Below are 15,909 nucleotides of genomic sequence, written 5' to 3'. Positions count from 1 at the left end.
CGGCTCTTCTTACTAACTTGGTTTTTGTTTTGGAAAATAGGATTATTTTTCACTAAAAATGAACTGAAATTATAAATATTTTTATGTTTTCTCAGTTTTAATTTCCAGTACAGTATCATTTTTACGTACAGCTGACAAAAACAAAGGCTCCTCAGACTCAGCTGAAGAACCAATACCAACATAGGAATAGAAATTAGTGAAATTAAAATTTAATACAGAATTTCTTTATTCTAACTCCATATCAACATGTACGACATTCAGTAAGAAGCTACTGGCTCGGAGCTAGTCAGAGATGGAAATGGGCCGATTACCTTGGGTGACTTTGAGTTTTTGATTCAAAAGGAAACTGCAAATTTTAGCATAAATTATCCAATCCAGAGATGAACTAAATTTGAGTGTGCCTAATTCAATAATGCCTCAGTCTGTGCACGGAGAAAGGATTAATGGGCAGTCGCCTTATGAATATACCAAAAATACTACAAAGAAAATAAGGTAGAGGAAAAAAAGGCTGAACAGATGATAATGTTCAGAAACTTCAATGGGTTTCTGAACGCAGCATCCAGACAGACAGACCTCCCATTAAAGGCCACTCACTCATCTGTACCCAGAAACCTACTTTGTCCTGCAGGATGGGTTCTTACTGCTTACTTCCAGCTATAAGTCTGTAAGCTAGAGGTTCTCCCCTTGTTTTCCTGCAGGACCGTCCAGATTCAGAGAATACCATGCCATGCCTCCAACAAACATTTGAACTGATGGATACCTGAAATTTGCAAGTACTGCATTAACTGTTGTGTTCCCATAGTTGAGCAGATAATCTGAAATCACCCGATAGAATGAAGGATCTATACCGGTTACGTCCACTATTTCAGGTCAATGTAATATTTGAGGACTGATGTATATGACTCTACATTAAGTATGAGAGCAATTAAAATGTATACGGTAATGCCCATACCCCCTCAAGATTATTCATTAAAATTTAAAGCAATGAAGAAAAACCCACATGTGTCACTGATTATCTCTCAAAGGCATGATAGTCAATGAGTGCTTTTAGCTCTGAAGACAGAATCATCGTGCAATTCTTTAGAGTAGGGTCTTAAACTAGTCCTTAAGGGTCTTTTTCCTAAAAATCAATCCTAAATATGAAAAAGCAGCAATATTGTTTCTTAAATCAGTAAGCCTGGCTTATCAAAACACTACTTTGGTAAAGGATTTTAAAATATATAACATTTCTCAAATACAACTCTCAATCGAAACACTCATCTTTTCAAACTATTAAATAATGTCACTAGAAATACTTGAAAGTCCGTTTTGAACATTTTCCCTGGAAAATATCACCTTTCAAATTACGGCTTAACAAAGATTTGTCTAAAAGGATAATCATCCCAGGACTCTTAATAATAGTTAACAAAAAAAAAAAAGTTACCACCAAGAAAAAAAAAAATCTGTCAAAACCATAGATGGAATTCAATGCAATGATTAAAGATGACAGAGTATGATATTTATTTACATGGATAGTCACTTTATTTGCAGTGCAAGAACTACTAATCTGTATGTAGAATCATCCCATTTTGTAAATACAAATATACTTAGAGATATACACAAATTATCAATTGAAGTTAATTATGAGTGATAGAATTTATGGATAATTTTTATATTGTTCATAGTACTTATGAGAATTTGAAAGTGCTACAATGAATGCAGATCAATTCTGCAATGAGGGAAAAAAAGTGTCATTTAAAAAAGTTAATTGCTTTCCTGACTAATCAATGCCATCTTGACAGGTTAATAGACAGCTAAAGATGTTTTAAAATTCTTCTCACTCACAGTCAGTGGGTGATAAAAATTTTTTGCAAGACAAATTTCTGCCCAAGGGTCAAAACTCTGCTAGAAAAAAAGGATAATATTCTCAGCACGAGTTTAATTAAACTTGCAGCTGACAAGTATCAGGCGTCTCAGGCAACTTGCAGCACGTTGCGAGCCAAGAAAACTATTAAAACATAGTTTTCAACAAGGGAAAGGACATCAGGGACTTTGAAATGACATGCTCAAGGAAGGTGTGACACATCTGAATCCCAAAGAAAACGATCTTGACAGGAATCGGAGCACAGCTGGTGCAAAACCCAGGGCTGGGGCAGAAGCCAAGCCTGGTAGGAGGGTTTCAGCTTGAGGTCCAGGCTCCTAAAGGATCCGGGAAGGTAGCAAGAGGAAACCTAAACTATTTTAAGTATTAAAGGAAAAAAAATAAGTTAATGAAAAATAGACTGTGGGCAATAAGAACTCACATATGAACCCAAACAAACATTAATCCTTTGCTTTGGCCAAAGTGTTAACCAGTTCAACGCGATCCTCATCACGCCCACCCCTCCTGCTGATTAGAAGATATGATGGGTCTGGTTACAATCCACATCCAAGAAAAATAATAAAAGGGTCCATGGCAGTGAGAAGGTGGGGAACCACAGCTCCCCCAGAGCTCAGTGACACCCCGTGGTGACTCTGAGGGTGGCGAAGCATCAGGCAGGGCTTCAGGTGGTAGACGAGGCAGGGAAGGGCCAGATGGCCTCTGCCAGCACTGACCAGACAACCTGGAACACCGGGACAGGAGGAGAGGCAGGGCTTCAGCTATGGGCCCATGTAATTCCCATCGGACACCTGGATATTTTAAAAATTAAACACCAGCTGCTGTAGTACGAGTTGCCAACTGTTTTCTCCGCATTTGCAGCTGCACTCAGTCACCAGCCCAGCTCTGGACACCTGGTTCTAACAACAGGGCAGCCCAGCCCCAGTAGTTATCATCACAGGGAAGGGTGCCGAGAGGTGGTGCAATCTGGCTCTTTGGCTCCTCCACACCCTACTTGACAGGGCGAACGCCATCCTAAAAGGCTGATAAAATTGCTCTTTGTTTTTCTCAAACCTATATTTTAGAGTTCATCCCCATAGGCTATTTATTTGCAACAAAATATTGTAGTTATTTCCCTTTTATGTTTAAAAAAAAAAATCCTCAATATAGTTCTTTCTATAGTAATACCAGTTTTGTTCCCTCCCACCCCTGACATCCTCTTATGTGCTATTCATATTCACCATACCTTAAAATTTACTTCCTACTAAACATTTATTTTCTTTTATTTTTGCTGTGTGTTCTAAACATAACTTGTCAACATTTAAAAAGGCATAAAATGGCTACTAGCACACCACAGCGGACCACTTAAAGACAGTAATTCAATAATCCACAGCATTTTATTTAAAAAAAAAAAGTCAATTCATCACTTGAGATGTTTTTTCTTACCATACTTATATGAAAAAAGGTCATATGGTAAAGAGGCACCTTTTTTAAATAGCTTAAATGTCTATCTGTCAACTTACTGAAAGGCCAGTAAGAGTACACAAACCATTTGGGTCCTCTCGGCGTGGCAAGTGCTTGATGTCTCTGTCCGCCCCACGGCCCTGTGATGACTGATGCCACTCCCCACCCAGCAAGGCCCCATCAGGCCTGACTGAGGCATGCCCTCCGCAAGCCAGTCCCCCTACAAGCCCACGGGGCTAAGGACCAGCAAAGATGGACTACACCACTGTTGGCAGCCTTGTTGGCCCCCAAAGTCCACACTAACTTGCAACATCCCCACTACAACTTGATTCTACTTCAGTAAAGAGCTTGTCTAACAGGACTCCCGAAGCAAACTTTAAGAGGGTATCTCTTATAAAACCCAATTCATGATTTGTGCCCCATCACTCAGAATTCCTCAGTATATTACCCACTTCTGAGCAGCTACTCGTAGCCCACAGGATGTATTACCTTTAGAAAATGCCACCACATAAAATGTCTAGATTGGTTTTAAGACTTAAGGGTCTCCAAAAACATTAAAATATGAAAAAAGGCACTTCAGAGTTAAGATGGTAACTTGGCAAGGTCTGGACTACTGTTCTCAGGGCACACGCCTGTACTAATAAAGTCTATTATGCTCAACAGAACTGTTTTTGAAAGCTTTGAAAAGCATCCTTTTATGCAGAACTTGATGTGCTCACATGCCCTTACCTAATTTAAAGCCACCTGGCAATTAAGCCTTACTAATGTCCTCTAAGTAATAAAATGCATTACACTCTTCTGCAACATTTTGTTTATAGGAATAAGATGTCTTTTTAGGAATAAATAACCTCACACAGCGAACGATCAGGTTCAATGATTCCATGACGGTCACCAGCATGGCGGGACTGCGTGAGACTCTGAAGGAACTTAGGTTCTCTCTGAGCCGCATCTTCCTCTTCTATTATACATGGAGAACAGACGCTTACATTTAAGTGTACACAGCAGGGGACTAATAGTCATCCCGAGCTATACAGCTGTAACAGGTGGCATCACTAGTCTCTCTCATAAATAAGGAAGCATAAAGTCCACACAGAGAGAAAATACAGGTAGGTAAGCACTTAAACTTTACGCCTAATTAGAGGAAACTAAGTCAGAAACAGCATAACAAAGAAAGCACTAGGGATTCACATTCCAGAAGACCCAAGTGATCCGACCACACCAGGAAAAAAAGCAGTTAGGCAGGTACTTGGATTTCCCTAAGCCTCCCGCTGGACAAGATCTACCGAAGGAAGGAAAGCAGCACAAGGCGTCTTTATTCATCAGCAGCAATTCTCAGGCAACACATTCGTCTTTACACAACAGACCACTCCTCACAGCATTCACCTGCCCGGCTACCAGCTGACAGGAGGAATGACTCGAGTCCTGAACAAATTTCCTCCTGCTTTAATTAAACAGGAGCACAGCAAAGAGACAGGTCATCTATTTCTCATTTTCAATTTGACCCCATCTAAAGCTCTCAGTTATGTGAATGCCAAGTGATGACAGGCATATGGACTGAGGGATCATTTGCAGGGTACCAATGGAATAAAAGTTAAATGTGGGTTGGCGCCCCCCACTTGGATGAGGACCCAACTGTGGGGTAGTTTTCTCAACTGAGACTGTCATAGCTATTAATCCTCATTTCTGATTTACTATGGAAAATACCTCAATAGCATAAATCAAAGCCGCTGGACTAATGCAAACATCCACTTAAAAGTAACAATAATAGACCGACGCAAGGCAAGTGATCGAGCAAATACGGCAATACGCACACAGCAGAATCTGCATGGCGGCCATCTGGGTGCTAAGAGTACAATGGCTTCAACTTTTCTGCATGTTTGAAAATTTTCGTCAGCAAGTGCTGGGGAAAAATAATTCAAAACTGTAATCACAATAAGGAAGACAGTAGGCCTCACTGGAAAGACCTCAGCCTAGAAGGAAAGACACTGGTTCTTAGCCTAACCTCAGGAACTCTCAAAGTTTAAAACTGTAAAGTGCCTTAGGAATCCTCTACGGCAGGAAAAATATGTAGTTTTATGGGTCTGTGAAAAATTAGAAAACTAGCAATATCATAGCATTTTCAAAAAAACCAAAAACTGCTCTTTTGCTGAGATTATTTGCCTCTACCCTTTTGAGCTTTTAATATTCTTTATTTATTAAAATGTTGGCAATAGTTGATTATGGATTTGGTTCTTTACATCACTACTTACAGTCAAATCTGATTGCCCTTCAAATCCTCCTCTCCTACCTTGAAGTCTAAGCCCTTGACCTGCCTTCAGCAAGAATCTCCCTACCCATGATGTCTCCTCTTAGTAATTTTCCATCCACTAAAGTCCTCAACTCTGCTCACTGGCTATAAATTCCCAGTTGTCTGTGCTGCATTTGGAGTTGAGTCTAAATTCTTTCCCCTATTAAAATGCCCCTATTGCCAACAGTCTTGAATAAAGTCTTCCTTACCATTTTAACAAGTGTCAGAATAACTTTTTTCTTTACTCATGCCTTTGTACAAGCATGTATAAAGGTCTCGGGACCTTCAGGTACAGAGAACTTGACAGCTAATCACTGTGCTTGCTGGAAAGAATAGTTTACTTCTGCCCTCTGACTTAAAGGCTCCAAATGCTGAGATCTAAAATTGCCCAGAGGCATTAAGACATTAAAAATAAGGGGCGCCTGGGTGGCGCAGTCCTTAAGCATCTGCCTTTGGCTCAGGGCGTGATCCCAGAACGCTGGGATCGAGCCCCACGTCAGGCTTCTCCGCTAGGAGCCTGCTTCTTCCTCTCCCACTCTGCCTGCTTGTGTTCCCTCTCTCGCTGGCTGTCACTGTCAAATAAAATCTTTAAAAAAAAAAAAAAAAGACATTAAAAAAAAAAAGAAACACCCTCCCTGCCCTCCCCAACGCTGGCCTCTTTCAACCTTATTAGTCCACGATTTCACTTTAATTTCAAAGACTGACACTAAAAGGGGAAAGACTATTGACATAAAATTTTCTTGAGGACAGTATGTCTTATAATATGGGCCCAGAATAGGACCCATACCTGACACATAGTAGGAATGCAGTGATTTCATTGACTGAATGAAAGAATGGAAGCAGATGAACAGCATTTATCTCCTGAAAGAGGAAAAGTAGTTCAAAAATAAATTCAAGGGTTGGAGAGAGGAATCAATCCTCTTTCAGATTAAACAAATCAGAGAAAACTATGAAGACAACAACCAAATATCTAGAATTAAAATACATCTTCCTTTAAAAATAATTTGTCCTTCCTTCTCAATCTTCCAAATGACAGAAGAGGGAATGCTTCCAAATACATTTTAGGAAGCCAGCATTACCAAAACCAGATAAAGGCACCATAAGAAAAGAAAATTACAGGCCAATATTCCTGATGAACATGGATGCAAAACTCGACAAAATATTAGCTAACTGAATTCAACACCACATTAAAAGGATCTATCATACACCATGATCAAGTGGGATTTATGCCAGGGATGCAAACAAAGATGGTTCAATACATACAAACCGATTAATGTGATACACAATAACAAAATAAAGGATAAAAACCAAAGGACCATCTCAATAGATACATAAAAAGCATTTGATAATATTCAACATCCATTTATGATTAAAAAATTAACTCACAACAAAGGTAGGTAGAGAGGGAATGTACCCCAATGTAATAAAGGCTACATATGCCAAGTCCACAGCTAATATTATACTCACTGGTGCTAACCTGAAAGTTCTTCCTCTAAGATCAGGAACAAGACAGGAATATTCATTCTCACCACTTTTATTCAACATAGTACTGGAAGTCCTAGCTAGAACAATTAGAAAGAAAAGGAAAGAAAAAAAAAAAAAAAGGAAAGGAAAAAAGGTATCCCGATCAGAAAGGAAGACAGAAAACTGCCACTATTTGCAGATGACATGATATAAATAGAAAACCCTAAAGACTCCACTAAAAAACTGTTGGAATAAACACATGCAGTAAAGATACAAGATACAACACCAATATACAAAAATCAGTTGTATTTCTATCCACTAATGATGAACTAGCAGAAAGAGAACTTAAGAAAACAACTCCATTTACAACTACACCAAAAGAGAGTAAAATACCTAGAAATAAATTTAACCAAAGAGGTGAAAAACCTGTGAATGAAAACTATAAAACACTGATGAAAGAAAGTGAAGAAAATACAAATGGAAAATACAAATCCATGCTCATGGATTGGAAAGATACTGTTAAAATGTCCAAAGCAAGCTATAGATTCAACATAATCCCTATATCAAAATTCCAATAGCATTTTTCACAGAAATAGAACCCTAAAATATGTAAGGAGCCACAAAAGACCCCAAATGGCGAAACAAATCTTGAGAAAGAAGAACAAAACTGGAGGTATCATGCTTCCTGATTTCAAACTGTAAAGGTATAGTAATTAAAATAGCATGGTATTGGCATAAAAACAGACACATAGATAAATGGAACAGAGAGCCCAGAAATAAACCATACATAGATAGCCAATTAATTTATGATGAAGGAGCCAAGAACAAACAATGGGGAAAGGTCAGTCTCTTCAATACATGTTATAAGGAAAACTGGAGAGCCACCTGCAAAAGAATGAAACTGGACCACTATCTTACACCATACACAAACATTAACTCAAAATGGATTAAAGACTTGAATGCCAGCTGAAAACATAAAATTCCTAAAAGAAAAAATAGGTGGTAAGTTCCTTAAAATGGGACTTGGCAACAATTTTTTGGTATGACACCAAAAGCAAAGGCAACAAAAGCAAAAACAAACAAGTGAGACTGTCCAAACTAAAAAGCTTCTGCACAGCAAAGGAAACCATCAATAAAATAAAATGAAACGGCAACTTACTGAATGGAGGAAAATATCTAAAAACCATATAACCGATAAGGGATTAATACCCAAAATATATATATATATATAAAAACTCATCCAACTCAGTAACAAAAAAGTCTGATTTTTTTAAATGGGCAGAGAATCGAATAGACTTTTTTTTCAAAAGGACAAACAGATGGCCAACAGGAACATGAAAAGATAACCTAACATCACTAATCCTCAGAGATATGCAAACCAAAACCACAATGAGATATTAACTTACACCTGTTAGGATGGCTATTATCAAAAGGACAAGAGATAACAAGCATTAGTTACGATGTAGAAAAAAGGGAACCCTTATGCACTGCTGGTGGGAATGTAAATTGGTATGCTATGGGAAACAGTATGAGGTTCCTCAAAAAATTAAAATCTAACTACCATATGATCCAGCAATTCCACTTCTAGGTATTTATCCAAAGGAAATGAAAACACTAACTCAAAAAGATACCTTCACCCTCATATTCATTGCAGGATTATTTACAATAGTCAAAACATGGAAACAACCTAAGTGCCCACTGATAGATGAACAGATAAAGAAAATGTGCTGTGTGTGTATATATACCTATACATATATCACATATATATAACATATATATGTGACATATAAAAATATATGTGATATATATAGGTATATACACACAATAGAATATTATTTGGCCATAAAAAAGGAAATCCTGTCATTTGGTGACAACATGGATGGACCTTGAGGGCATTACGTTAAGCGAAATAAGTCAAAGACAATGCTATATGATCTCACTGTGTGTGTAAGTCTTAAAACAAAAACAAAACTCATAAAGAGAACAGACTGGTGAATGGTTGGGTGTGTGTGTATGTGTGTGTGTAGACACAATGGGTTAAGGTAGTCAAAAGGAACAAACTTTCAGTTATAAAATACATCCTGCCTGATGTAATATACAGCAGGGTGACTACAGTTAGTAATACTGTACTGTATTGTGTATTTGAAAGTTGCCAAGACTAAATCTTAAAAGCCCTCATCTCACACACACACACACACACACACACACACACAAATTGTAACTGTGTGTGGTGATGGGTGTTAACCAGATTTATTGTGATCATTTCACACTATATACATATATGGAATCATTATACTACACATCTGAAACTAATGTTATGTCAATCATATCTCAATAAAAAATTGTCTTCAATAATATATTTTTAGGGGCGCCTGGGTAGCTCAGTCGGTTAAGCGTCTGCCTTCGGCTCAGGTCATGATCTCGGGGTCCTGGGACTGAGTCCCACATTGGGCTCCCTGCTTGTGGAGAGCCTGCTTCTCCCTCTCCTCCCTGCTTGTTCTCTCTCTCGAATAAACAAAATCTTTAAAAAAAATAAAAATAATATATTTTTAGAAAACAATTCTAGTATGCCATCAGTTTTAATTTATCAGCTACACAACCGCTCAGAATGGTTAAACGCTCGGCCAGAGCATCACTAGTCTTTGAAGGAAGCTGATCCAGTTTCCTAAGGGACAGCCCAGAAACTCCATCCCAGAGGGGAAGACTTCTTTATGATATTAAATCTGAAAAAGGGAGGGTGGGGGGATGGGGTCACTGGGCGATAGGCACTACAGAGGACACGTGATGTAATGAGCACTGGGCGTTATTTATATGCAAATGATGAATTACTGAACTCTACCTCTGAAACTAATGATACTATATTAACTAATTGAATTTAAACTTAAAAAGTTAAAATAAAAAAGAAATCTGAAAAGGGAGGAGAGTTTAACTGCCTGGTTTAAAATAGGAAATTAATACCTTCTGCAGGCTACCAGAAAGGTAGGTGAAATGTTTTAGGCTATTTCAAAATTTTAACTCATCTGCAAATAAGTGCTACGGAGAGTTTTGTGAAATCCGACACCCCCCTCCACAGTCCATTTCTTTTTATCTTTATGCAAGAAGAAGTGGAGAACCTCGAGATTCTTCCGTTGCCAAAGTTAAACAGGAAGTTCTCAGGCAGGAGCTCTGCTAAGAGGTGTAAGAGGGGTGGGTGTGCTAGAGGACGTCAGAAGGGAAAACGAAAGACCAGGGGATTTCTGAGCTTTGGGTCAAGAGAGAAATAGTGGTTTCTCTGTCATCACAACTGCACAGCCAACCAACGTGATTTATTGGTAATTGTTAATTAATGCCAACAGCTGGGAAGGCAGAACAGCCTACAGATTCCAAAACAAATCTAAATAACTGTGGGCTATTTGCTGGATTTAAGCAAGGTTATTGCAACACAATTTTGAACTTTGTGAGACACAAAGAACTTAAAAGTAGCTTTTTTTTTTGTACCCATGTCTGAGTCATTTTTATAAAAGTACTAGAACAAAAAAAAAATTGTACAGTTATAGCTATAACCTAAGTAAAATTCTGATAGAATTCTTTCTTTCTGCACAAGTAAAAATTTATCACTGACAAAGCTGTGAATGTGCTGTTTCCATGCAATTACATGCTCTCTGGTCTTTTCAGAGTTTCGGGCACCAATTCCATATCCACTTGTAACTCTAAGTCCAGCTGACCACTGACGAGAGAAAGGTTGGACAAACTGGGCAAGAGGAAGTCAAATGGGCTCCCAACCTATTAAAAACTGAACCAACTTTCAGGTCCTTGAAGCACAGGGATCACTTGGCGGGCATTTAAAGTTGTGGAGAGAGAAAGGAAGTAACTGCCTTGTGGGGTCTCTGGTTCAGGCTGCTGTTTTCCATGGCCTCTCTCCGAGCAGTTCTAACAGTCTCAATCCGTAATTTCAAAGCCAAATTAAAAAATAAAACTTGCTAATGGAGATTTAAAAAATATATATATTTTAGCTCTGTGGATGTTACCTGTAACTGTAATGCTTCACACGGCCTTAGGACGTAACATTTAGCCCTGGAACTCTTGAGCCACAAAAGAAAGCTTTTTGAGTAGCCAGGAAATTCCACCCAGCACAACGCCAATAAGTACCGAATTAATAAGTGAGGGTCTTCAATTTCTGGATCCTCGAGTCTTACAAGGATTGCTTAAGCTAATTCTCTAGGTCTATAACCTATAAAGAATCTCTTCTTGAAAAGGATTAACAAGAAGTGGCTAAAAAAATAGAACATCTCTCCTTAATTTTTCTGCTATCCAAAAGGTTAGCGCTAGAGTTCAACTCTCCTCTAACTCCTTATTCACAGAGTGATGCCAATTCTTCCTCTGGGAAGGGAACAGTAGCTTACTTTCTGGAAAGGTAAGCAAACCGCTTCTGATTCAGGTCTTGACTCACTAGCATTCCCTTATCCCCATTATCTGAGCAATCTTCCTACCAATTCTACCCCTCTTGGGTACCTGCTAAAACAAAGGTAATTCCTCCTTCCAGAAGATAATGTAGCAAAGGGCAGAATTACTCGTTGCAGCCTCTGATCCTAGCCCTACAGGTCTTTCTCTTCCCTTCCCTATTTCAGCCATTTTGACCATTCAGGATGTGTTTTTGCAGGAAGAGTAAGTATAGTGCAAGGTTTGAGGAAGCAGTACAGTACTTCTGACAGAGGGTTGTGGCAAGATAACATTGGTGGTTAATCCTGGGTACAGATGAATGCAACAGAGTTCAGTACAGTGTAAGGAGGCAGTTTGGTGGTGTGGGTTCTGGAATCATGCTTCGGTTCAAATACAGGCTCTGCTAAGGTGGTAGGACTCTGGGAAAGTTGTGTAACCACCCAATGCCTCTGTATCCTAATATATATATATATATATATATATAATTTCTATTTTATAGAAAACGCAAATGTTACTGCCTACTTTAAAGGGTTGTTGTGAGAATCAAATGATAGGATACAAATCTGGACAGAGTGAAAGCACTAAACAGTAACCACCAACTTTGTTAGCTATTATTAGTACTATGTATATATTTTAAAAGAATGAGGCAATTCCGTATGTACTGACTTGGAATAAAGTCCATGACACAGTGTTTTTCTGAAAATTCTATAGAATAACATACTTAGTATGAGTCTATCTTGGAAAGAAAAAAAAACGTATCACATATATTTATGAGTGCATCTAAATAAATCTAGAAAGGCACACACACCAAACACTAGATTATGGTCATTACCCCCTAGGGAATGTGTGTGTGTGGGGGGGGGTGCCTACATTTGTATATCTATGGGTCTTTGCTTGAGTTCACCAGTATGTACTGATATAGGCAATGTTGGGGTCCAGAGCTGATGGCCAATAAAGAATTCTTGAGACAAAAAGGTGGTTTTATTAAAGCGCAGGGACAGGACCCATGGGCCATAAGGGCTGCATTGGGGTTGTGAGGATTGGAGATTATGTACTTTCAAGTTGGGAGGGGTTAGGGATAGCATAAATCTCTAAGGAATTTTGGAAACAGGTCTCCAGGAGCTTGAGGGGGGCTAGCAATTGTTAGATAAAGGTCATTTATTAGTGTCTAATAAAACCTTAGTCATGAGACCCTTCGGATGTGTATCAGTGGGCCATATGCTTGGGGGATGACTGCTAACATGTATCTTGGAGAGTAGAGATAAAGAAACTTCCAAGGGAATTTTTATATGTTAAAGTAGACTTACAGGTCCTGGGGGGTTGGCCTAAGATCATCCCTTGCCCTTAGGAAAGTGACAACATCGAGGCAGTTGAGTTTCTAGAGGAAGTCACTCTGCCTGTTTCAAGGACTTGTCAATGGGCCGTAAGCAGCAAGGAAATTTAATTTTTTCTTTTGCCTTTGTTTCCCACATCATGTATTACTTTTATAACCTATTTTTAAAATCAAACATTTTACAGTTGCCTTTGTAACCTTCAATTTGAACACTTCTCACTTCGGGGTCTAGGAAAAGGTGAACTTCTTAGAGATAAGGAAATGGGAGGCCCACCTAAGAGGGGGCAGAGCCCCTAAGTCCCATCAATTCCGGCTATAGGTCTCATTTCAGATTCCCTGATACTCTTTATAGTCCTTGCCACATCATGGACCTGCCATAGGATCCAAACATTCTGAAACCTGTTGTTTTATTCCCCTTTCCTTTTCTTCCTGTTTGAGGCTCTCCTTTTATTGCGACCAAGTAGCTTTCACATGTGTTTTAACATCTTCCTTCCTACTTCGCAGAACTTTCTCACCATTTGCTCGTCATTCTGTGTCTCAGACAGGTGCCCCTGCCCTGGGAAACCCACTGGAGTGACAACTAGCCAGGTAGTTTGGGTTTTTTGGTAGGCACAAGGGCCCCCACCTGCACAATTGTAGGACGAAGTGGAGTATGCCTCCAAGCTGTTTTGCTTGCAGTACCTCTAAATGGGCTTTTAAACAAAAAAAAATAAAATAAAATTTTAAATTTCATTCAAAAAACAGTGTTTGGTGTGTTTGGGCAGACACTTTTTCCTTACACAGGTGTTCATTTTTGCCTTGGCTTTCTCCTGGAAGTTAAATGCTATCTTATACCTCTCCCCATACGATGTTCTCTACCATACTTCTCCTTTATTGTGTGTTAATTTTCATTGTTTTAGCATCCTGCGTTCTCACTTGTTTTCTCACCATTTTTCACATTCCCGTCGCCTACCCCATTTATTCACGTTTTCTATTAAAACCCATGGAGAAAAGGCCATCTGATGAAAGGGAAGGAAAAAGGAATTCGAGATTCTAGTTAGGGCGTCTTCCCTGCCTTCTCTCGCACCGGAACCCGGAGCTTCGGGAACCATGCCTGCCCGGGGGTATCCGGGCCACCAGAAAAGGGTCAGCATCAAAGCGCCCAGGCGTCGGGAGAGCTGATTGGTTCCTGGGCGAACCAATCAGCGAGCGGTGCTGTTCGCGGATCGGGGAGGGCCAAGATTATAGAGCGGATGGAGTTAAAGGAAAAGGGCCAGGTGTGCCAGGCACCCGGGTTTTGCATGCACTTGTGCACCCACAGGGTCATTGTTAAGCCCGGCTCTCTGGTCTTCTAAATTCCACTCTCCGAATTTCCCAGTTTCATAACGCTGAGTAGGGTGAAAAACATTACTTATCCTACCATTCATAAGATGGTCATTAATAGTCAATGGAGGAGTAGCTGGGGGTGGGGGAAGGCCATTAAAATCCTCCTTTCCCCGTTCCACTCCAGGTCGTCAACCTAACTGAATCAGTTCTTGAAATAGTAAATCACTCAAACGTTCGCTTAATCGCCAAAGCTGATTACCAAAATGCTATCCTTAGACAGCCGAAATAAGTTTCCCCCTCCCCGTGGATTGGGGGAAATAGTACTGGCACTTACCGAAAGCTCAGGGTTTTACTACCTGGTAAGGGAGAAGGGAGCAAGCTCCTAGGCTAAGTCAGAGAAACTGAGCCCTTATGAAATGTGCAACCTCGCACACCAACGCGCGCCACCACCCCCCCCCTCCCCAAGCGCAGCGACAGCTCCTCCCGACTCTACCCCACAAACTTCATGCGGAGGCGCAAAGATTTTTGGGAGGGTGGGCGCTGATACCAGATTTGCCTACTGTGCTTCAAACTTCAGCAGAGCTGTTCTACGCACTTTCTTCCAAGTGTCACAGCCCCCGGACTCACGGACCCGTCCAACCTTAGCTTTCCCACGGTCCAGCACTGCCACCCACCATCTACCACCCATACCCAGGCTGGAGACGCTGCGTCCTTGGGGATGGGGGAAGGGGGAGAGGGAAAAGAGAGGAACGGCCAGTGTAAGTAAAGAGGTCCCCGCCGAGGCCTGAACGCCGGCAGTCCCTGGAGGGCCCTGGGGCCGAGGAAGAAGGAGAGAGGAGGGCTGGAACCGTGCGGGGAAGGGCCGCGAGGAGAGCAGGGGCGCCGCCGGTGTCGCTACACTCACTCTGCGTAGCCAGTGGCCCAGGGCAGCCGCCGGGTCTCCTTGAGGATGAGGATGGGGCGGGCGATGTGGTCGGCGCTACACTCCACCTCGTCCTGAGACAGCCCCAGGAACTCCGGCCGCCCGTAGGGGAAGCGCAGGGGCAGGTCCGAGCCTCCACAGCCGCCGCCGCTGTGCTCGGAGCCTGAGCTGCCAGCCATGATGCCGCCCATGAAATTGGCCACGGCAGATTTCACTCGAGTGAGCATATTACTCCGGCGCCCGGCAGCAGCGGTGCGAGCAGGAGGCGGCGGCGGGGGCCCGACGAGGCGCAGCGCGGGGCATGCAGGCTGCGGCGGGCGCCGGGCGCACAGGCAGCCGGGCCGCTGGGGCGCGCCGCGCGGCTCCCGGAGCCTAGTGCTGCAGGGGGCCGGGCCCCGGCCTCCCGCGCTCCGTGCCGCCGCCGCCGCCGCCTCCCCCCGCTACACTTCCGCAACGGAGCGGCATGGAGCGGGCCGGTCGGGCCCGGAGAGACGCCACGCGCTCCGGGAGCGGCTAGGCGACCGCAACGGCAGCAGGTCCCTTCCCCGCCCTCTGCGCTTGACTCCTGCGTGAGCGGAACTGAGCCCACCCGGAGAGCCGGCAGAGCCGGCGCTGCTGCTGCCACGGCTACCGCCGCCGTCGAGTCATGTGATAATCAGGCTGCAAGGGCTCGAGCAGCTGCTGTGGCCGTAGCTCGGCCCCTCCCCTGCCGGCCCGAGAGAGGCTCGCCCCGGGATCGTGACCTCCTAGGGGAGGGGGAGCAGGGCTGGGTCGGTACCTGGCTGAGGGGATGGGGGCGCTGTGAGCGGAAAGCCGTGTACAGGTGTTAGGGGAGGTCACGTGGAGCCGGGCAAAGCCAGTTGAGGAATCCACTGGCT

At 42.1% G+C, this 15,909-nt stretch overlaps 1 protein-coding gene across 1 annotated transcript in view; it reads right to left on the bottom strand.

Moving 5' to 3' along the window:
* PPM1H (protein phosphatase, Mg2+/Mn2+ dependent 1H) overlaps positions 1–15,689 on the bottom strand; it is a 240,073-nt gene extending 224,384 nt beyond the window's left edge. The window contains exon 1 of the mRNA XM_026500121.4: positions 15,014–15,689. Within this exon, the coding sequence (XP_026355906.1) occupies positions 15,014–15,258 (245 nt within the window). The 5' untranslated portion in view covers positions 15,259–15,689. The remainder of the gene's footprint in view (positions 1–15,013) is intronic.
* Positions 15,690–15,909: the final 220 nt, after the last annotated feature.

Source organism: Ursus arctos, unplaced genomic scaffold (assembly GCF_023065955.2).
Source record: "Ursus arctos isolate Adak ecotype North America unplaced genomic scaffold, UrsArc2.0 scaffold_21, whole genome shotgun sequence".
Lineage (NCBI taxonomy): Eukaryota > Metazoa > Chordata > Mammalia > Carnivora > Ursidae > Ursus > Ursus arctos.
Note: the sequence above shows the minus strand (reverse complement) of the source record. Positions and strands in the feature narration are given on the sequence as shown.